Here is a 19,626-nt window from a genome sequence, read left to right on the forward strand (position 1 = left end):
ACAATATATATCTGCCAAATAAAAACAGACTGGCTGGCCAAAGTAAAGCAGTTATGGTCATTAGCAACAATAACTGCTCTGCTAAGTCTGCTAATGAGAGCCATTAATGAGGACTGACCTGTCTTTCAATTTTGCCAGCAACACCTCAACCTTTACCCTTTTGTCTTTTTCCTGGTTAATTTATCTGTTTAAAGAGAGAAAGGGATAGCACTGTGTCTTAACCAGCCGCAACCACAATAAGCAACAAGTGACATTACATTTTATTGATCAGTTTGTATTTCCAATATTATATTCCTGCAATACCGGAGGCTGCCGTTTCAGGACTCGTTTTTTTTTTTTTTGTCCCGGCGCCGGCTAGCCAGTTCTACTCCAACAGAGGAGACCTGAATGAAACCTAAAAGAAACAAATGCAAAGACTGATACAAATACCACAGAAATGATAACATTTGTATTCACTCTCCACCTTTTTTTTATGTAAGACAAGGCACGGCCATTTTAGATTTAAATGTGTAATGCTTTCGGTGTCAGGCATCTCCAGTTATTTTATTATAGGCAACATACCCATTAAGCATTTTTCCATAGAAAATCATTATAAAGAAATTCTGTGTTTTGCATTCATATTCTGGGCTGATCTGCTTAAAATGGCTGCTCACTGCTCCGGATGTGTGTGTCCACAGTTTGTGTTCACTACTACTCACTACTCTGTGTGCAGTATGGGTTACCATACTTGGCCTTCAGGTCATGTCACTTTAATACGGTATACTCTGAATTTGATCTTTTATCTGTCATTACACAGTATATAGTTTCACCTTGAAGAAGGCACACATTCAGGGAATCTAAACTGATTGTAAAGTTTCCTTACACGTCTTCAGCCTCTCTCCCCATTTCTTTCTGTCCAGAATGCGGTTTGGCACTCTTCTCCACTGCTTCTCTACCACCGAAGCCAAACAGCTGTGGAGTTTATGATGCTGGCGGCTTAAAAACAGATCAGAGACAAGTAAGGAGGCCTGGTCATAGCCATATATATCAGAGGCAGGCAACAGGATCTGACTCCATTGGTTGCTGAAACAAAAGATAGCGGTGCACAAGAGTTTCAGGTCACTGAAGTAGCACAAGCAGGGTATTAAACCAAAAGCCTTCTCCTATGACTTATTATATTAAATGACTGAGCATTGGATTAGATTTTCAGATTTGTGTGCCTTTGTGGGACATCTCTGTGTTATTAGAGTTAGTTACTGTGGCTGTGGTTAGCACACATTTAATTACACAGGGATATTATATTGGGCGTCTTACAATGTGTCAGTGCTCTCATCCACTTGTGGGAGTTAATGAATTATTAAATGATGCACAAAGAACTATTTAATCTGCTCCCACAACTTTAGGATTTTATATATTTATGCACTAGGCAGATGCGTTCATTCAAAGCGACTTACATTGCATTCAAGGTATTCATTTATATTAGTTAATTCAGTTTTGAGCCTTTATTGCTTGTATATTTTTATAGAATAAACTGCACAAGGAACGATACACGATCCATTGTTATAGTCTTTATGTTGTAGGTTATCACAATGTGGTCGACCCATTGACCTGTAGTAGCAGCACTAGCCTATTGCTGTGATTTGGTAGTTGTGTTGAGGAGTAATGTAGAAGTGTACGGTCTGTGCATCCCTCACTGTCTGATAAAAAAATATCCCTTCTTCATCTGTTCTGCTTCTTCCCCATCTTCGCACAACACGAGGTGAGGAAACAATGTAATTACACCAATTTGCATGTGTTAATTGGATTAATTAGAGAATTGAAGAAAGAAGGGGAAAAACTGCGTGCATGTCCTCAGACAAGGGCTTCTTTAAATCAGTACACTTAAAAATAAAGTTTCTCCTTCCTTTACAAGTTGGCAAAACCTTGTGGTAGAGCTCTGATTTGAGAAACCGTTAATTGGCTTTTGAACATGTCAGACTAATTAGAAATGCACAGTTGAAGCATGATCGGTTTGAATGCAAAGAGCTACTCGAATGGCCATGGGAGTTCTTAGTGAATCTCAAAAAATAAAATAACCCCTCCTCTCACTTAACAAGATTTGGAGATAATTGCAATTAGGATCATTTGCATAGGTTAATGATTTTTTTCCCTAACTTTCCTTAACGATCTCAGGCCACAGAATATTTATGGATCACTGAATCTTAAGTACAGTACAGTACATGGACCCAATACTGTAAGCTTACACCATAATGCCTTTACCACAAAGCAGCTTTCATTTCAAGATGTTTTTTTTTCTGATTTATGTTTGCTCTGACAATGATATATGTGATAAAAGTTTTTTTTTTTCTTTACTTTTTGATGCTACTGACCCCCAAATATACAGCTGCATATATTTTATAATGTACAAAGGACCACTTATACAAAAAAAAAATATATATATATATATATAGCCTATAGGCTATATAATGTTTTTTTTTTTTTTTACCAAGTTGACCCTTTATGCACACCACCAGGGTACTCTGTATACTAACTGTAAAAAATAAAATAAAAAAAGGATACAAATTTTACATATAATAAAGTTTATATCCAACATAATATTTTTTTTTTTTTAAATGTATATATATAAAAAAAAAAAAAAAAAAAGAGTAATGAGATTAAATCACAATGATTTTATTCTGTTGAAAAAAATAATAATTATAAAAGTGTTTTGCACTGTGACGACATTAAAAAATAACATCTGGCTGTCCCCAATACATATCTATTTAAAAGTAATAAACATTTCATAATATAAAGGGAAATACACTGAACATTGTTTTTTCAGTATGATCTAACCTCCAGACTTTTAAGATCCCACAAACACACAGAATGCTTCAATGTGAAAAGTCACAGCTGGCTTTTACACCCCCTACCCAACACATACACACCCACCAACAGCCATAATGAGGTATGCTTGGCTTCTATTTTTCTTATAAGAAACACTAGGGAAAGGAATTTTTTTTTTATTAATCGTAAAAGTAAATTGGAAAGGAACACCTTGCGAGTGCAGGCTGTAGTTGGTTGAAAAAAAGAGAGATGGGTTTAATTAGCTAATTAAATAAACAAGATATTGGGGAGTTTAATGCCAAAAAGCAATTACCAGAAATGTCATAATGAGAAAACTTCTCATACCTCTGCAAATCTGATCAGAAAAAGGCAGATTTAGAAGTAAATTAAATCTTGAGAGGAGGGCCAGATGAAAGGGTGGGGAGCGTAACGGTTATTTCTGTAGCGACGTTCACAAAGATGCACGAGACCTCCTTTTAGCAAGACCCACGGATTGAAATCACGGCGGGAGAAAGAGAAAGTGCCAACTCAAATGCCTTTCATTACTCTCTGTAATGATGCAGACGCAAGAGTTTGTGTTGAAATCTGGAGGGTAATGAACCATGTTTTTGGCCAGGGACTATTGGAGAGCCGTCTCGACATCTAGTGAGTGTCCAACACACCAAGCCAAAACCATCAAATGTTGATGTACACTGAGCAGAGATGTCAAGACAGCATTTTTGATGGTTATAGTTATTTAATTAAGTACTTTTTTTTTCCTTTTACAGATCTTATTTTTTTTAATGGTTCCTCTATTTAAACAGAGGACACAAGGAAACAGGTCAACCATTGAACACGATACAACAGCACATGAAATATACACAATTTTACTCTCAATCTCCCTCACTCTCACAACAAATGTCTTGGCAGACACTGAATAACAGTCTCTCTTAGAGAATATGCATACAGACATATAATTTATTCTACCAAACCATTGGGGGGAAAAAAACATGCCGTTTCATCTGGAGACTATGACCCTTTCAAAAAGGGCGCTTCATAACGTCAAACTTGAGTAGACGTAACAATACATGTTCACCTATCTGTACTGTGCATGTGTATGATTACTTGCTAATAGGAAGTTAATGACAAAGGAGGGAAAACTGGACATAAAAATGTTTTAGGCACCAAAGACGACAGAACATTTTCAAAAAAGAAAGATAAAACTTGGCTTGTAAACAAAAGACAACCACCACTGCAACAAAATGGTCATTTTTAACAGTCTTTTTATATATGGATGTCGTTTTATGGACAAGAAGTGATATCAATCATCATCCATAGAACCCCACAGTCCAAAATGCCAGGTAACGTCCACAACATTCCTTGAGAAACTTTTCAAAGGGGAACAAAATCATGTTGAGCATCACCCCAGCATTATAGAGCTGCCCTTTTATGGAGTCTAAGGCTTTCAGGGTCAGGCTATCCCAGCCATAACCAGACAGACCACATATGAGTGCACATGATCATTTTTAGCTTCTGTGTCTTTCTTCGACTTGATTACGTTTCCCTCGATGGGGTGATTGTCTCGCAAGTGACTCACAGTACTTGCGTGGTTCTGAATCCTTCTAAGGTGGCTGAATGCACAAAAGTGGTGTGGACATTCACAATGATAGATTGAAGGGAAGAGGTGAGGAAAAATATGAAGAAAAGGCACACCGCAAATTATCCATCCATGTTTCCTCAGCAAACCTGTGTCAAAAGAACCAAGTAGCCAATCAGTTTGTTTTCCAACTAGGAAGAATAATGCAATCTAGTCATCTCTCTCATTTTTTAAACATGTTTTTCTATCTTCTGGTACCAGAAATGTACATTTACAAAATGTGTTTTCATCATACCTTTTGGTCGGGTAGGAGGGTGTTGCTCTGCAGGGGTGTCAGGTGACTACTGAGCAAAGCTCCACCTGGCCGGTCATGCTCACAAAAGATGGTGCCGTTGACGTAGTGAAATCGGTCACCAGGCACCAAGCGATTTCGACATGTGGCACAAGTGAAACACTGTGGAAGAGAAAAAAAACAAGCAAAATTATTTTATTTTTTTACTGCCACTCTGGCATCTCTTAATAAAACAAGTAAATTTTACCACAAAAAAGTATTAAAGTCGAGTGAAACGGAAGTTCCATAATGTGACATACATCTGAGTGAAATAAATTATATAAAAATAAATAAAAAAGAAGTGTAGCAACTTGATTCAATCAATCAATTTGTTGATTGGATAGAAGCAGATTGGCTGAATGCGAGCTTACAGGCGACTGTAAGAAAGGGGATGTTTAAGCGAAAGATCGAGTCATGACTTTTTGATTAAAAAAGTAAAAAAAAGCATAAAGAGTTTAAGATCAATGAGATATATTTGCAAAATAGATGGGTGCCAAAATTGCATACTGTATAGTAGGTACCACATTTGGTTTGGAACTTGACTGTTAAAAAAAATATATATACATATACATACATACATACATATACACATATATATATATAAAATATGAATGAAATTCGGACGTACTACATCCGCCAAGTTGTCATTGTCATGTGACCTACAGCGTCAGTTGCATCGCTTCAACTCCATTCACAAATCCTCTCCTGTGGCCTCATGGGATAGTAAAGTGTCTATCGAATGCACAATTCAAAAACTTGGTGGAAGTAGTAGGTCATCCGGGTACTTTTTGCCTATTGATTTATGAATACTATGAATTCGGACATACTACTCGGCTCATATACTGTTTTTCGCCTACTATATAGCATGGAAGTAGGCCTATTTTGACACAGCAACTGTGAATTTTCATTATATTTCATTATCTCACTTTAAATAGACTGAAATTTAACCACCAATATGAGTGGGGAAAAGTCCTATAAATAAACAGTAGTTTTCCACTACTGATAGAAATAGGGAAATGAGCGAGACCAGAGTACCTACACATATGGTACATTTGCATTGTTTGAAAAAATCTATTACACTCCAAGCTCACATTTCTTCAGACACTCACAAATTAGAAATTTTGTCAGGATGTAGTTACCCAATTTTGAAAACTTATGCAAACAAGGACCACTGGGAAACCAAACCGAACCACTCAGCTTAATCAGGGAATGGTTTCCTTTTCCAATCAAATATTATTAAGACAGGTTGACACCTACACCACTATAATTAAGGAGGAATGTGTGGCGCAGTTGGGAAAATGGTTAGTTGATGAGTTTCAGCAGGCGTCTCTTGAGACTATCCTGCTATCCGTGTTCAGTAAAAGCGAGACTTCAGCTGACAATTCGAAGAGAAACATATTTCCCAAAAAATAGACTATTTTAGGCCTTTACAGATGTTTCCATTCCAACCAAATAATGAAAAGCATAAACACATACGTTAATTCAATAATGCCTCTAATTCTCACTCTAGAGATATGGATGTGTGGGTCCAAGTCATTGTTTTGCAAGAATTACGCATTTCAGTCTTTCAACTTCCAGTCTTAAGGGAGTTGCAATACAATACTCGAAAAGAAATAACATTTCATAAATCTAACTATTAAACATTGTCTCAAGCTTATGTTGAGCAATTCCTGCTGGCTTACATGCAATGTCAAAGGGAATTAGGTAATTGCAATGTACAAAACAAATTCCCTTATGTTTGGGACTGGTTCGGAAATTGTAACCATTCAAGTGTACAAGGATGTTGCATAAGTAATTCTGCAAAATGGTGATTTTTTTTTCTTCCCCATACTGGAAGGTGTCTAGGCATCAGCTAGTCTGATAAAAAATGAGCAGGTTTAATCATATATTTAACAAGTCTGTAAAAAGAGTTAAGTCTGATGACTATTGTAAATAATTTAAATTAGAGTCTATGACAAATTACTACCCACCCATCCATACATTGGCGTGCATACAGATTGCTATCAGCCGATAATCACCACTAAAGACTTGAAGCTCTGACTGCTCGCAGTAATGAATATATACAGTGGGGAGAACAAGTATTTGATACACTGCCGATTTTGCAGGTTTTCCTATTTACAAAGCATGTAGAGGTCTGTAATTTTTATCATAGGTACACTTCAACTGTGAGAGACGGAATCTAAAATTCAGAAAATCACATTGTATGATTTTTAAACAATTAATTTGCATTTTATTGCATGACATAAGTATTTGATCACCTACCAACCAGTAAGAATTCCGGCTTTCACAGACCTGTTCGTTTTTCTTTAAGAATCCCTCCTGTTCTCCACTCATTACCTGTATTAACTGCACCTGTCCACACACTCAATCAAACAGACTCCAACCTCTCCACAATGGCCAAGACCAGAGAGCTGTGTAAGGACATCAGGGATAAAATTGTAGACCTGCACAAGGCTGGGATGGGCTACAGGACAATAGGCAAGCAGCTTGGTGAGAAGGCAGCAACTGTTGGCGCAATTATTAGAAAATGGAAGAAGTTCAAGATGAAGGTCAATCTCCCTCAGTCTGGGGCACCATGCAAGATCTCACCTCGTGGGGCATCAATGATCATGAGGAAGGTGAGGGATCGGCCCAGAACTACACGGCAGGACCTGGTCAATGACCTGAAGAGAGCTGGGACCATAGTCTCAAAGAAAACCATTAGTAACACACTACGCCGTCATGGATTAAAATCCTGCAGCGCACGCAAGGTCCCCCTGCTCAAGCCAGCGCATGTCCAGGCCCGTCTGAAGTTTGCCAATGACCATCTGGATGATCCAGAGGAGGAATGGGAGAAGGGCATGTGGTCTGATGAGACAAAAATAGAGCTTTTTGGTCTAAACTCCACTCGCCGTGTTTGGAGGAAGAAGAAGGATGAGTACAACCCCAAGAACACCATCCCAACCGTGAAGCATGGAGGTGGAAACATTTTTTACATCTTTTCTGCAAAGGGGACAGGACGACTGCACCGTATTGAGGGGAGGATGGATGGGGCCATGTATCGCGAAATCTTGGCCAAAAACCTCATTCCCTCAGTCAGAGCATTGAAGATGGGTCCAGTTTCTCCTTTAATGGATCGAGACTATGGAATTCTCTGCCCAGTGACTTAAAACTGCAGACAGACATGATTACCTTTGATAGAGGTTTGAAACGGTGGCTGAAATCAAGTCAAATCTGCACACATGGTAATGCTGTATGAAATGAATATTGATGATGTGTATTGTTATTGTTTTGCACTATGTTTTGTATATCGCATTGTTGTGTTTTATGAAATATGTAGTCTCCTATGGACAAGTGTTGCAAATTAGCAGTATTGCTATAACACTTAAAACACTGTATCTGGTGCGTCCAATGCTATTGTTATGTCCATATCAAATAAAAAAAAAAAAAAAAAAAAAAAAAAAAAGGTCCTGGAGTGGCCTAGCCAGTCTCCAGACCTGAACCCAATAGAAAATCTTTGGAGGGAGCTGAAAGTCCGTATTGCCCAGCGACAGCCCCGAAACCTGAAGGATCTGGAGAAGGTCTGTATGGAGGAGTGGGCCAAAATCCCTGCTGCAGTGTGTGCAAACCTGGTCAAGAACTACAGGAAACGTATGATCTCTGTAAATGCAAACAAAGGTTTCTGTACCAAATATTAAGTTTTGCTTTTCTCATGTATCAAATACTTATGTCATGCAATAAAATGCAAATTAATTACTTAAAAAAAATCATACAATGTGATTTTCTGGATTTTTGTTTTAGATTCAGTCACTCACAGTTGAAGAGTACTATGATAAAAATGACAGACTTCTACATGCTTTGTAAGTGGGAAAACCTGCAAAATCGGCAGTGTATTAAATACTTGTTCTCCCCACTGTATATTATATATATATAACGAATACACTCTGAATAAATATAATACATATATAAATATATATATATACTCTGAATAAACAGAGTACCACTTCAGTGTATAATTAAATTTATTTGACCATTTTTATATTCTGATTTTGTAATTTTGTGTTTGTTTGTTTTTGTTACAAACACGATTTTGCATTCATTACTTAGAATACAAACAAGATAAAGAGAACTAAACTAACATTTTGTTCTTGGATATATTGAAAGTATGGTAAAGTTTGGCATGTCACCAGCAGATCAAGTTATATTTTGTTTAAAAATGAGGAGCTCATAAAAAATAAAAATAAATTAATTAAACCTGCACAGATGAATCAGATAAAGTTGAGAATTTACTGACAACAGACTATGGCTCACCTTTAGATGGTAGACGTTACCCTGGGCCCTCATCACCATCTCACTGGCAGGGATAGACTGTCCACATGCACTGCAGGCTCCACTGTGACCAAACAACCTACACAGTGGGGGGAAAACAGCAATTAATACTAACAAGAATATTTTAAAAGAATGACAAGAGATCAGCTGAAACCAAGTCAATATTGATACATTTTAACATCCAAAATACATGTTTCTTTAATTTACATTCTCACTTGAGGGATAAAAACTGTTTACCATATTGCAAAATGACACAAACCACCCTGAAAATAAAACTTCTATAAGTTCTTAATTCACTTCTTTTCATTCCACACATGGGGAAATTCACTTTTACGCCCATAGCTTGAAGTTTGAGTGCTTTGCAATGTGTGTGTTTGTGCGTGCGTGGCTTGGATGGCAGGGCACCAAAGCCCCTATAGTCCTTAGACTGCAGCCTATCAGCTAATCTGGAGAGGCAGTGTAATTGGTGGCAATGGGTGGGGGGTGACTATAGGAGCCTCTGATCCACCCTTGGCTCCTAATTAGGGTGCACTTGATTACTCTGCTGCCTGTGCTTGAGGTTGTTATGGGCAATTTTAGGAGAACACTCAAATGAGTTCAAGTCGTGCTCTTGATGAGCTAAAAGAAAAAGAAAAAAAGGCATCCACACACACACACACACACTCGGTCGTAGAGATAAAACCCAGATGCACACAAACAACACGCAACATACAAGCATTCCACTCGCACACATACAACTTGTTTTCATTCAGAACACCTGGAGCCACCATGTCACAGTCATGTTTCAGTAGGAAACATTTCTTCCGCTCCCTCTCAGGGGTCTTTATTGTGACGGTAACCAGACCAGTTTGGCAGCTAATTCTCACCACCTCACTTTCTCCTCTTCCCCCTACCCTCTCTCTCAACCCCTCCTCCGCTATCACTGTCCCAGCTCTGACTGCTCGCAGTAATGAATTTTTGATCTTAATCCAAACAGTAATTTAATAAGAGACAGCAGAAAGGAGCTCTGTTCTCCCTAATTAATGCACCCTACTTTTATCAGACCTCAGGCTCCATGCGGTGTCATTTGGTAATGAAGCTCTGCCCTTTTGATTAGCTGTATTATACATATTTAATACACTGCAGATTGAGTACACCTTACATTCACTATTAAAGGGAATATCCACAAGACCACTCTTGACACTTATAACATGCTTGCTGAATTATAGTGCTGTAAGAGATGTCCTTTGCAAGAAAAAAAAAAGTATTTTCTTTCTCAACCCTCTTGTTAACCCAAACTTGTCATGAAACAAGTACTGATAGGTTGTGAGTCATTGTGCAGTAACTCAATAAAGGAGACCGTAACTGGTATATAAAATAGGCATAATATACACTATATTGAATTAATATAATCAATAATATAATAATAAAAATGTTATTAATTAATTTAATTATTTTTCACCAGTTCAGTCAGTCCCACATCAAACTATTTGTAATATTATATAGCCTAGGTATAATAATATGAATATGAATATGAATACTACATCAATTAATAATAATAATAAATCTAAATGTACATAAAATAATTATAAATTATTATTAATAATAATAATAGATAGGAATCTAACATACAATTATAATTTATTAATTATATAAAATTAGATTTTATATTATTTTTAATCTGAGTCAGTCCCATGCACGTTCAAACCCATTTATATGATATAGGTATATTAATAAAGTAATGTGCATCAATAATAATCTGAAATGAATACATTAATAAATCTGAATTAATAATGATCATTATTTCATATCAGTATAAAATGCATATCAAATACATGAATATAAAATAATAGCTAATGTAAATGTGGGAGCAATTCAAAATAATTAAAAAACAAAAAATACTGTTTGTCAATTGCTAAGAATAAACTATGACAGATATTTTGCATCAGTGATATTGGTTTCAAATATGGCAGGACTGCACAGTTTCTTTTTGATTTTGGGGTCAGAGAGATTGTTTGACTTTTGAGCAGGCATCTCTGGCACTTCTACAGCAATCACAGGCACAAAAAAACAAAACAAAAACATCTGCATGGCAATGCCAAATAGTCAGACATCCCTGGTTGAGGTCCAAACAAACCAGAGTGGGTCTAACAGGCAACAATGCCGTGCTGTCATGGGCCACTGCATCACTGCACACATCCAAACACACAGAGGTCAATTTCAAAGCCTCAGCGATTATAAACCAATCTAATCTCCTCACCTCTGGAGCCTTCAGCTCAAAATATACAAGGGAATAGAGGGCAAATTCAATCAAAGAGTTATGTAATCTAATCATCACATAGCACATATGCAATCATAGACCTCAGCTAAAACTGCCATAAAAATAAATGATCAATTGTTAGGGTTTGCAAATCAAGGTTACGGTTGTTTTGCAGACTAGTCCAAATTCATGAAAAAAAAAACAGACAATTCTGCGTAGAGTTCTAATTTGATCACTGACTGTGTGGTTAAACAATACAGTTTGAATCTAAAGCAGTGTACAGCACATGAAAAACATGTGGGGAGTCTTGGCTGCTCCAGATGCCATGTTACATGCACCCACACACTTCCTGTCATAATTGGGGATTTTTTTCTTGCCTGTTACAGTTCACGCGGTTGCCACAGAAAAGATGTCTAAAATAAGCATGACAGACGCTGCATTAAAAATCTGAAAATGATTTTCACAAATAGATGAATTAAAATGTGTGTTAAACTTTACATTTTGATCTTGGACAAAAGTATTAATAAATAGAAAAACCTTGCACAACCAAAAGTTGCACAAGATAACGAACGTCATAAAAAGAAAAAAAATTGGCTGTTTGATTATGCATGAAGTGGTAGCAAGATATGGTATGTGGAGGGTTTTATTGGGTTTTTTGTGTTTAAATATGAAGCACAAATTTACAACAAGTCTGTGGAAGCCCGTCTAAATATCCTGAGCCTTTCAGACCATTCACCTGACCTTAGTTCAGACTGTCAGTCCAAATCCGATTTTTGTGTATATTCTATTGAAATCCGATCAGATTTAGCAAGTGTGAATGGCAAAACGGCTACATTCATATGTGGTTTGAAATCCTATTGAAATGGCTTTTTTTTTAAATCCGTTTCTGTCTGCTCTGATCGGATTTCGTGTGGTTTATGTGACTCTCTCACGCCACGTAAAACGTAAGCGTCAGACGTTGTTATAGGAAACATGCTGAAAGTCGCTGCAGAAACAAGGTTGTGTTGTTTTAAAGTGCCGGACGAGCAGAAAATGGCAATATATCAGAGCCAGGTTTTGAAACCGGCAGAGACGATAAAGCCACTCATACTAGCCTCCTACGGTTCTGCCGCTGCCTCAGAAGACAGTAGTCCAGCGCGGCGGCCACACATTGTCATGTTGTAAAGAAAACAACATCTCTATTGCAAACCCCTCCATGTTACGGTTGTTGTTGTTTTTGGCGTATACCTACCAACGCAACTCCATTGCCATAGAAACCGGTGCAGATATTCCAGAAAACGAAAGAGTGGCATGGACATCAAAAATTGGATTTTTTACACCAGGGGTGCTCAATCCTGCTCCTGCTCCTCAATCTTTTTTCGATTTTTGCTCGCGGGTTTCTCTATAGAGCTCCCCCTACAGCTTTCGGAATAGATATTTGACAACACTGTCGTCAAAACTCATTGGCTCGTCCCATCTTCTCCCGCTGGTCATGTGCATTTGTTTTCAAAGAACCCGGCGAACGCACGGAGCCATGTCCACTGAGGTATGTATAATACACAGAAGGCTAGCATATAAATGTTTAGATAGTATATGTGTGCAGTAACGTAAAGCAGTTTGTTACATCGCGAGACCTGATATCGCGCGATACTTCCTGATGCTGCGGCCGGCGGCCCGCCAGCCCAAAGTTGCAAGGGTGGTTTTTCGTCTCACAGGCGCTCGAGGGGTGCGAGAAGACCACCATTCAACCCGAAAACAGTCATATAACCATTCCAATGACTCCAAAGCTGTCCGGTTAAGATAAAAAAGTTGCTTAGTTCACCTTTAAAGGCAGGTGTGTTTGATTAGGGTTGGAGATGGACTGTGCAGGACAGTCGATCGGCAGGAGCAGGATTGGGCACCCCTGCTTTACACAATGTGGACAGTCAATTTTAGATCAGATTCCAATCGGATACACAACTAATCGGATTTGGACTGACAGTGTGAACGTAGCCTTGAAGCACTACTAAATCTGGAAAGGAGATATGGATATGTCAGCTGATATAAAACAGCGATCAAGTTCACAAATCAATGACATTTCGTTGATTTGTTTCCAGTCCTCCTCATCGAACACATTACGACTGATGCCGTGACCAGGAACATCATTTATTTGGTCTTATTCAACATTTCTATCTCAGTCCCACCAAATCCCTGACTGCCCATTTCATTTAGTACCTGATGTAATCGTTCCTGCAGAGGATCATTCCTCCTTTGCTGAAGCAGGTGCTGCCGATCTCTCCCAGTTGAGCCTGGCAGCAGGAGCACTTAAGGCAGCGCGTGTGCCAGTACCGATCCATGGAGAAGAGCAGGAAGCGATCCGAGATCCGACCTCCGCATCCTGCACAGGAGCGCACTGCCCCACCACTACCTCCTGTTACCGCCACGGCGGTGGATTCCACACGGCTGTTCACCATCGCCTGCCTGCGGGACAAAGCGGAGAAGCTCGTAAATCAGCATATCTGGCCTGTTTTATCCAGACGCCAGAGAGTTCCACCAGTATCAGAAGATCAGCCAATAAGAGATGTTCCCACAAACCTCTTCAAACAAATCACCATAATACATTCATTCTTATGATCCTAAGAAAACATCATAGCAGAATAATGGGACAGATATATTTCTTGCCTTATTGCTGATTTAATTTTCAACATCCCCATCCCATAAAACTGACTGACCAATTGGGATTATAATAAGGAAAAATTACAGTATTTTCCTACAATTTATTACAGAAAATAACAGTAAACCGGGCCAGGAAAATGTAAAATGACTGATGTAGCAGCACAGTATCCTCTGATAGATTTACAGATTAAGTGTAATAGGATATGTTTACAGTACTCTGCTGGTGCTTAGGTTCCTAAAATGCACTGCAAGTTGAATACATAATGTGGTTGCATAATGTTTATTATTTCTATGTGTCTGTGCTCACCTTTAGGTTCTTGATTTGTAAAGTTTAGGGTTTTATCACATCTAAAATTCTTTGTTGTTTATATCACCATTCTTTTGTATTCTGAATTTCTGAGTGAGGAATATTCATACTCAAAATGATGCCTGAGTAGCAACCAGTCAGCTCACAACAACAGTATTGCAAGCCCTCAACAGCAGAGATCTTTTAAAGCATTGAGATATTATATATTTTCCATTTTCGTTAAGTTACGATTACATAGAGTATAAGGGCCAATTATGGTGTTTAGCATATTTTGTAACATTTTTATACTGGCTAAGAGCAAATTAATTAAGTAAATAAGGTTTCTAGGAAACAATCATAACTGTGACTTCATTATTTACCATAAATGTATCCCACAATGCAGAGCAATTAGAGAAAAAATGTGGTTGGCTATAGCAGAACTGTAAACGGTTAATGAAACAGAGGATGAAACTTTGCTCAATGTATGTCTTGGCAGAGTTTCGCCAATGAAGAGGTACACAAGTCTGTCTAGAAAACAACCTGTTCTTGCTTCTAAAATGACTGCATAATGGACAGAGTCATATAGTCATAAACAACCGAGCCCCATAATATTATAATGTGATGTGATATTTTATTAACAATAGTTAGTTAACATTATGAACAACACGTCATATCGTTTTTTATAATTAAATGCATTCAAAATGTGTTTGTACAAACATAATGATGTTAGTTGAAGTACCTCAAGAAAAGTTACAGTTAAAAAATAAAAAATTATAGTGCAATGTCATTGCCACGGAACTAAAATAAATCTCATGCTGCAGGCAATTCTATGGAAATGATGTAGTCCACAGATTTTTATATCTGCCTTAACATTATCAGTTTACATCTACAGCTCATTTCCAGAACTTTCATTGCAAATATGAGTGGAGATCAAACCCAGCTGGAGGCAGTGCAGCTTTCAAATGGCAGTAACTGAAACCATAAGGACGAAAAGTAAAGTTCCCTTTCAGAATACGTTATCTCAAGAGTGTGAATGCTGATCCGAGACCAGGGGTCGTATCAGTATGGCATCTCCAAATGAGAGCACTAATCTAGAAATCTAGCCATCCTTATCCGAGATATGAGGCTTTACAAACATCACCTTGATTTACCACAGTTCACGGTTCTCACAGTACCATGTAAACAAAAATAATTCAGAGGCGTAACTCCAACAACTTTTTCCAAGATTTTTAATATGTCCTAGTTTGCAGTTGGAATGCCTTGCGGTAAACAGCCTTCAACCGACACGAGAACTCAATCACAACACCAACCACTGTTAATGATGTTTTCCTAATGAAAGTGCAGCTGATTTGTCATTCCCTGTCTGATGATTTTAGTTTGAGTATGTTTTCACTTATGTCGAGTGTATTCCCTTGATGAGTTACTGTTCACCAGCCGTTTCCCTGCGAGCAAGCAAACCATTCCCTCTCTCAATAAACAGCCTTATGCAGTTCCAGAAGGATGAATTCAGTCTAACCACCAACCATCCTCACCACACACACACACACACACGAGTACAGTTTTAGTATGTCTAGCTACAGGCCAACATATTACCTTTTCTAATACTATATATTGTGGTTTGAGAAGGTCAGACCGTCCAACTAAGCAAAAGACATTCAGACTCGAGGCACCATACATATACTCAGCCTCAGACACATTAGGAAATGCTTGCACATTTTATTTCTAAAAATAACTTTGTATCTCTACATTGTTTTCTGAACAGACACAAAGCAAGCTTCTATGCTGCATTTGGAAAACCTCAGCAAAATCCTGTGAGGACCAGTCGGTGCAGTTTTCTCCTTTTGGAGAGGCTGCAGCAATGTGAGGAAGAGGCTTTGGACATCTGGCTGAGGCTATATCACTTGTTATTTCCTCCCTCTGTTGTTCTAAAGGAGAGGTCAGTCGGCAGCACACTGGAGACGGAGGCCAGGTTAGAGGTCACAACTGAGCCCTGTTGATTGGTAGGGTCGACCAGGGGTCAAAAGAGGAGAGGAAAGCAACAGGAAGGATCTTTGTGCTTTGCTCCAAAGGAGTGGGAATGCTTTCCTCAGGTCCTATCTGTCTTCCCAGCCTTGTGCCGGACATAAGATATCAACCGCCACGTGCTTTCCCACAAACAGGAGCCTGAACAGTGCCAACGGGTACTACAGGCTCTCCTAAGGGGACAGTTCCCCCAAAAATGAAAATTCTGTCATCACTTACTCACCCTTGTGTCATCTGTGAGACACACAAAAATAAGCATATTAGGAAAAAATTCATAGTGTTATTTTTTTCTTTTGTGTTACTGAAAGAGTAAGTCATAGCCTACAGGTTTGGAACGACATGAGGGTGAGTCAATTATGACAGAATTTTCATTTTGGGGGGGAACTATCCATTAAACTTTAGATGACACAGGGAGTGAAACATGTTTTTGGTAAAGCACCTTGCACAGTTTATGCAGTAGTGGAATCATGAAATAGATCTTTCAACATGAAAATGGAGAAATCCTAAAGCTAAAGCTAAGAATTAGCAATCTGCAGAAAAATAGCCTTGCAAGATCTTGTGCACATGTGTGGTTTACATTCCCTCACCTTACCTGATAAAAGTGGCCAAACAGGTCCAACATAACACTCCAGAGAGATGTATAAGCATTTTCCCTACAAACAGAGTGACATCCCGAAACTGACATGAACATACATGCCTGAATTCTTATTGGAGAATTTGCCAGGCACCAGTTTAAACCAATTTCCGACACCCTTGGCTCTATTGTCATGTCAAAGTTGGGCATTTTGTAAGCCTAACACAAACTATGAGCCTGATATCTTATTAAATGCATTGGGACCAGCTGTACGAGATTATAAACCTGAACCAAAAGTAAATTTATTCAGCGCTTCTACACAAACAGATTTTGCCTCAGGACCTTTTCTCCATAACTGACACCAGTAACAAGCACCATACATTGTCTTTCCCGCACACCTGCAGAATTGCCGTTGCAAAGCAGGTTGCCAAATAACTTTGCAACAGTTAATTTCATGAAAATGCAAATCCCCCATTTTTTAATTATCCTTTTCCTGCAGACCTGAGAGCTAGAGAGACAATGCTGTTGAATGGGACCCTGGAGGAATATCACACGCTTTGAGGCTTGGCTGTTTCAATACTGAACAATTACATTATCCCTCTAATAACTTAGGTAAGTTAATCCTTCACTGGAAACGTTTGGCGACAACATTTCTTAAGCTATGAGGCTTAATGTAGTTTCTTATCACAGGGTAGCAGGAGTCGTGACGCTATAGGCCTATACCTTTGGCAGTCTGCATTGTGTAACTTGTGACCAATTCCTTAACTTACTTAGAAGGCTAGCAAAATATAGCATAGCCTACATACTGCTTAGACTAGAGGAGTGGAAAGTTTTTTTAAAGGTCGCTGCTAATTTAAAACAGGCAAATCTGGGCATATAGGTGATGTATGGGCAAATGGTTGTAGATACTGTAAATGTGCAGATTATGAGATAAACGAGTGGAGAATGTCTAAAAGTTCTACAGACCCAAGTTAACTTTTTTTTTTTTTTAACTTAGGGTCCTCTTTGTAAATTACTTTAGAGGGTCCTCTTTGTAAATTATATCTTATACCAGGTTAATGGAGCAACATTAGATTAATAAAACATACATACAAATAAAAAGCTTGTAGGCTACCTCAAGGTCTTCAAGTCGAGAATTCATCCTGTTTTCCCAAACGCATGAATAAACTGAACCTATTCAACCAAGTCACTGCTAGTTTGGAAGTGAGGAGCTAACGTTACTTTGGAAACAGACCAAACTCTTCTCTTTCTCTCTCGTTATTTAAACGCTGTCATCAGAAAGGTCAGCGAGGGGGAGGCTCGTTCAGTTCCACTCGACTAACGGGCTGATTGATGAAATAAGAGGCAAAAACAGAAGCTAATGAAGAGAAACACAATACCGTCGCTGTCCGAGCGCAGACTGATGGATTGGTGTCGGCTTGACGGAGCAAATGATGGGTCTACACTATTAGACAAATCACATGTCATCAATTACTAGCCTAATGGTGTAGAAGTCTTAAGAACACACTATTATGGTTTATGGTTGTGCCACAACTTTTCCTTTAGTCTGTTGAAAACGAACCGCACGGTCTCCATAGAAACTCACTAACGCGAGAACGCCCGTATATTTCGCCTTTTTAATACAATTTCACTTGTAAATGTGAATTTTTAGTGTCAAAACACGTCGGTTAGGAGAACAAATAACTGCGCACAAACCCAGTGCGAGTCGGTGATAATTAAAATAAATGAGCGTAACACCATAGGATCTAAAAATAGTAGCGAGTCCAGTAAGCAAATGACCAAACCATGGTTGGCACCACCGCAGATTAGCAGTATATCCTTCTCTTTTAATAATGCGCTCTGGGGCCATATAACTACACGCTTCGCCGTTTCATTAAAACGGGTCTCTTTTTAATTAACACTCCGCGCACAACTCCCCATTGTGCACAATTCTCCGCTCCAGTGACAGCACACATAAAGCCTGCGTCTCAAAACCTAATGTGCTGCCTACCTAGACAGCATTTTACCTAGACACCAACTCAGCCCAGATGTCTAGGTTGGCAGCTCACTGTGATTTGTGATACAGCCATTGAGTGAGAGTTATTGCACGGAGAGGTAGCAGCCAAGACGCACCAATGTAAAGTTTATGCATAATTGCATTTTTTTTTTTTTTTTTTTTTTTAAATAACACATATAGAACTCTAAATTGATCTGTGACTCAGCTGGTAAAGTATGACACTTGCAACGCTGTTGACATCAAAATGTAGAGTAAACTGCTTCGGTGTCTGCTAAATTACACATAAACTAACTAAAGTTGTGATGAAATGCAACAAAATGACATCTTATGATAAGAAGTTGTGATGTGCGTGATCAGAACTGACTGGGAACTGTTAAAATGGACTCTCACAATCTGTTTAAACTAACGTTAAGTGATTAAATGTTTACTAGATTTTTACTCACCGTAATTTGTACGAAGTCTGGAAAGAAGTCAAAGGTGGTGGAATAGCTCTCAAAGTTATTGCGCGGTATTAAGCAGTGAGAGAGTGGCTGTCCTTGTGTTTTGCTTTCGTCCACCCAAAAATCGTTGAAGAAAATGCGCTTTTGATAATCCGAGCGTCGCGTGTTCCAACAAACTTCAAAATCGTCCCTGTGGTTAGAAGCGCTCCGCCACAACCGTCACATTCATGTTAATGCTGAGCTATTGCACATGATCCTGCACGTGGCGCTTTCTTAAAACTAGTATTTATTATAACTCGCTTTCTTAGTGCCTTAAACCTCCTATGAGATGCAAAGTCTTATTTCTGGCGCCAGTTTACCCTGAAAATACTCTTGAACGAACAGGGAGAAATTTTTAAAGTCACTCCTCTGGTGACGT

The 19,626-nt window shown here is 38.5% G+C and overlaps 1 protein-coding gene across 3 annotated transcripts; it reads right to left on the reverse strand.

The window, feature by feature from the left end:
* Window positions 1–3,686: 3,686 nt before the first annotated feature.
* lmo4a (LIM domain only 4a) lies at window positions 3,687–19,626 on the reverse strand (the record flags this gene model as incomplete). 3 transcript variants are annotated; one of them, XM_084414684.1, is made up of 5 exons in its annotated part: window positions 19,212–19,626; window positions 13,450–13,695; window positions 9,000–9,096; window positions 4,674–4,832; window positions 3,687–4,527 (listed from the first exon to the last, which is right to left on the reverse strand). In XM_084414684.1, the coding sequence occupies exons 2-5, from the start codon at window positions 13,686–13,688 to the stop codon at window positions 4,519–4,521; spliced, it is 504 nt and encodes a 167-aa protein (XP_084270810.1). In that variant the 5' UTR covers window positions 13,689–13,695; window positions 19,212–19,626. The 3 variants fall into 3 exon arrangements, with proteins under 3 accessions (XP_084270810.1, XP_084270808.1, XP_084270809.1); XM_084414682.1 differs by lacking the exon at window positions 19,212–19,626 and adding an exon at window positions 16,791–16,861; XM_084414683.1 differs by lacking the exons at window positions 3,687–4,527; window positions 19,212–19,626 and adding an exon at window positions 16,791–16,861 and having other exon boundaries at window positions 4,668–4,832.

Source organism: Rutilus rutilus (genome assembly GCF_951802725.1).
Source record: "Rutilus rutilus genome assembly, chromosome: 7".
Classification (NCBI taxonomy): Eukaryota; Metazoa; Chordata; class Actinopteri; order Cypriniformes; family Leuciscidae; genus Rutilus; species Rutilus rutilus.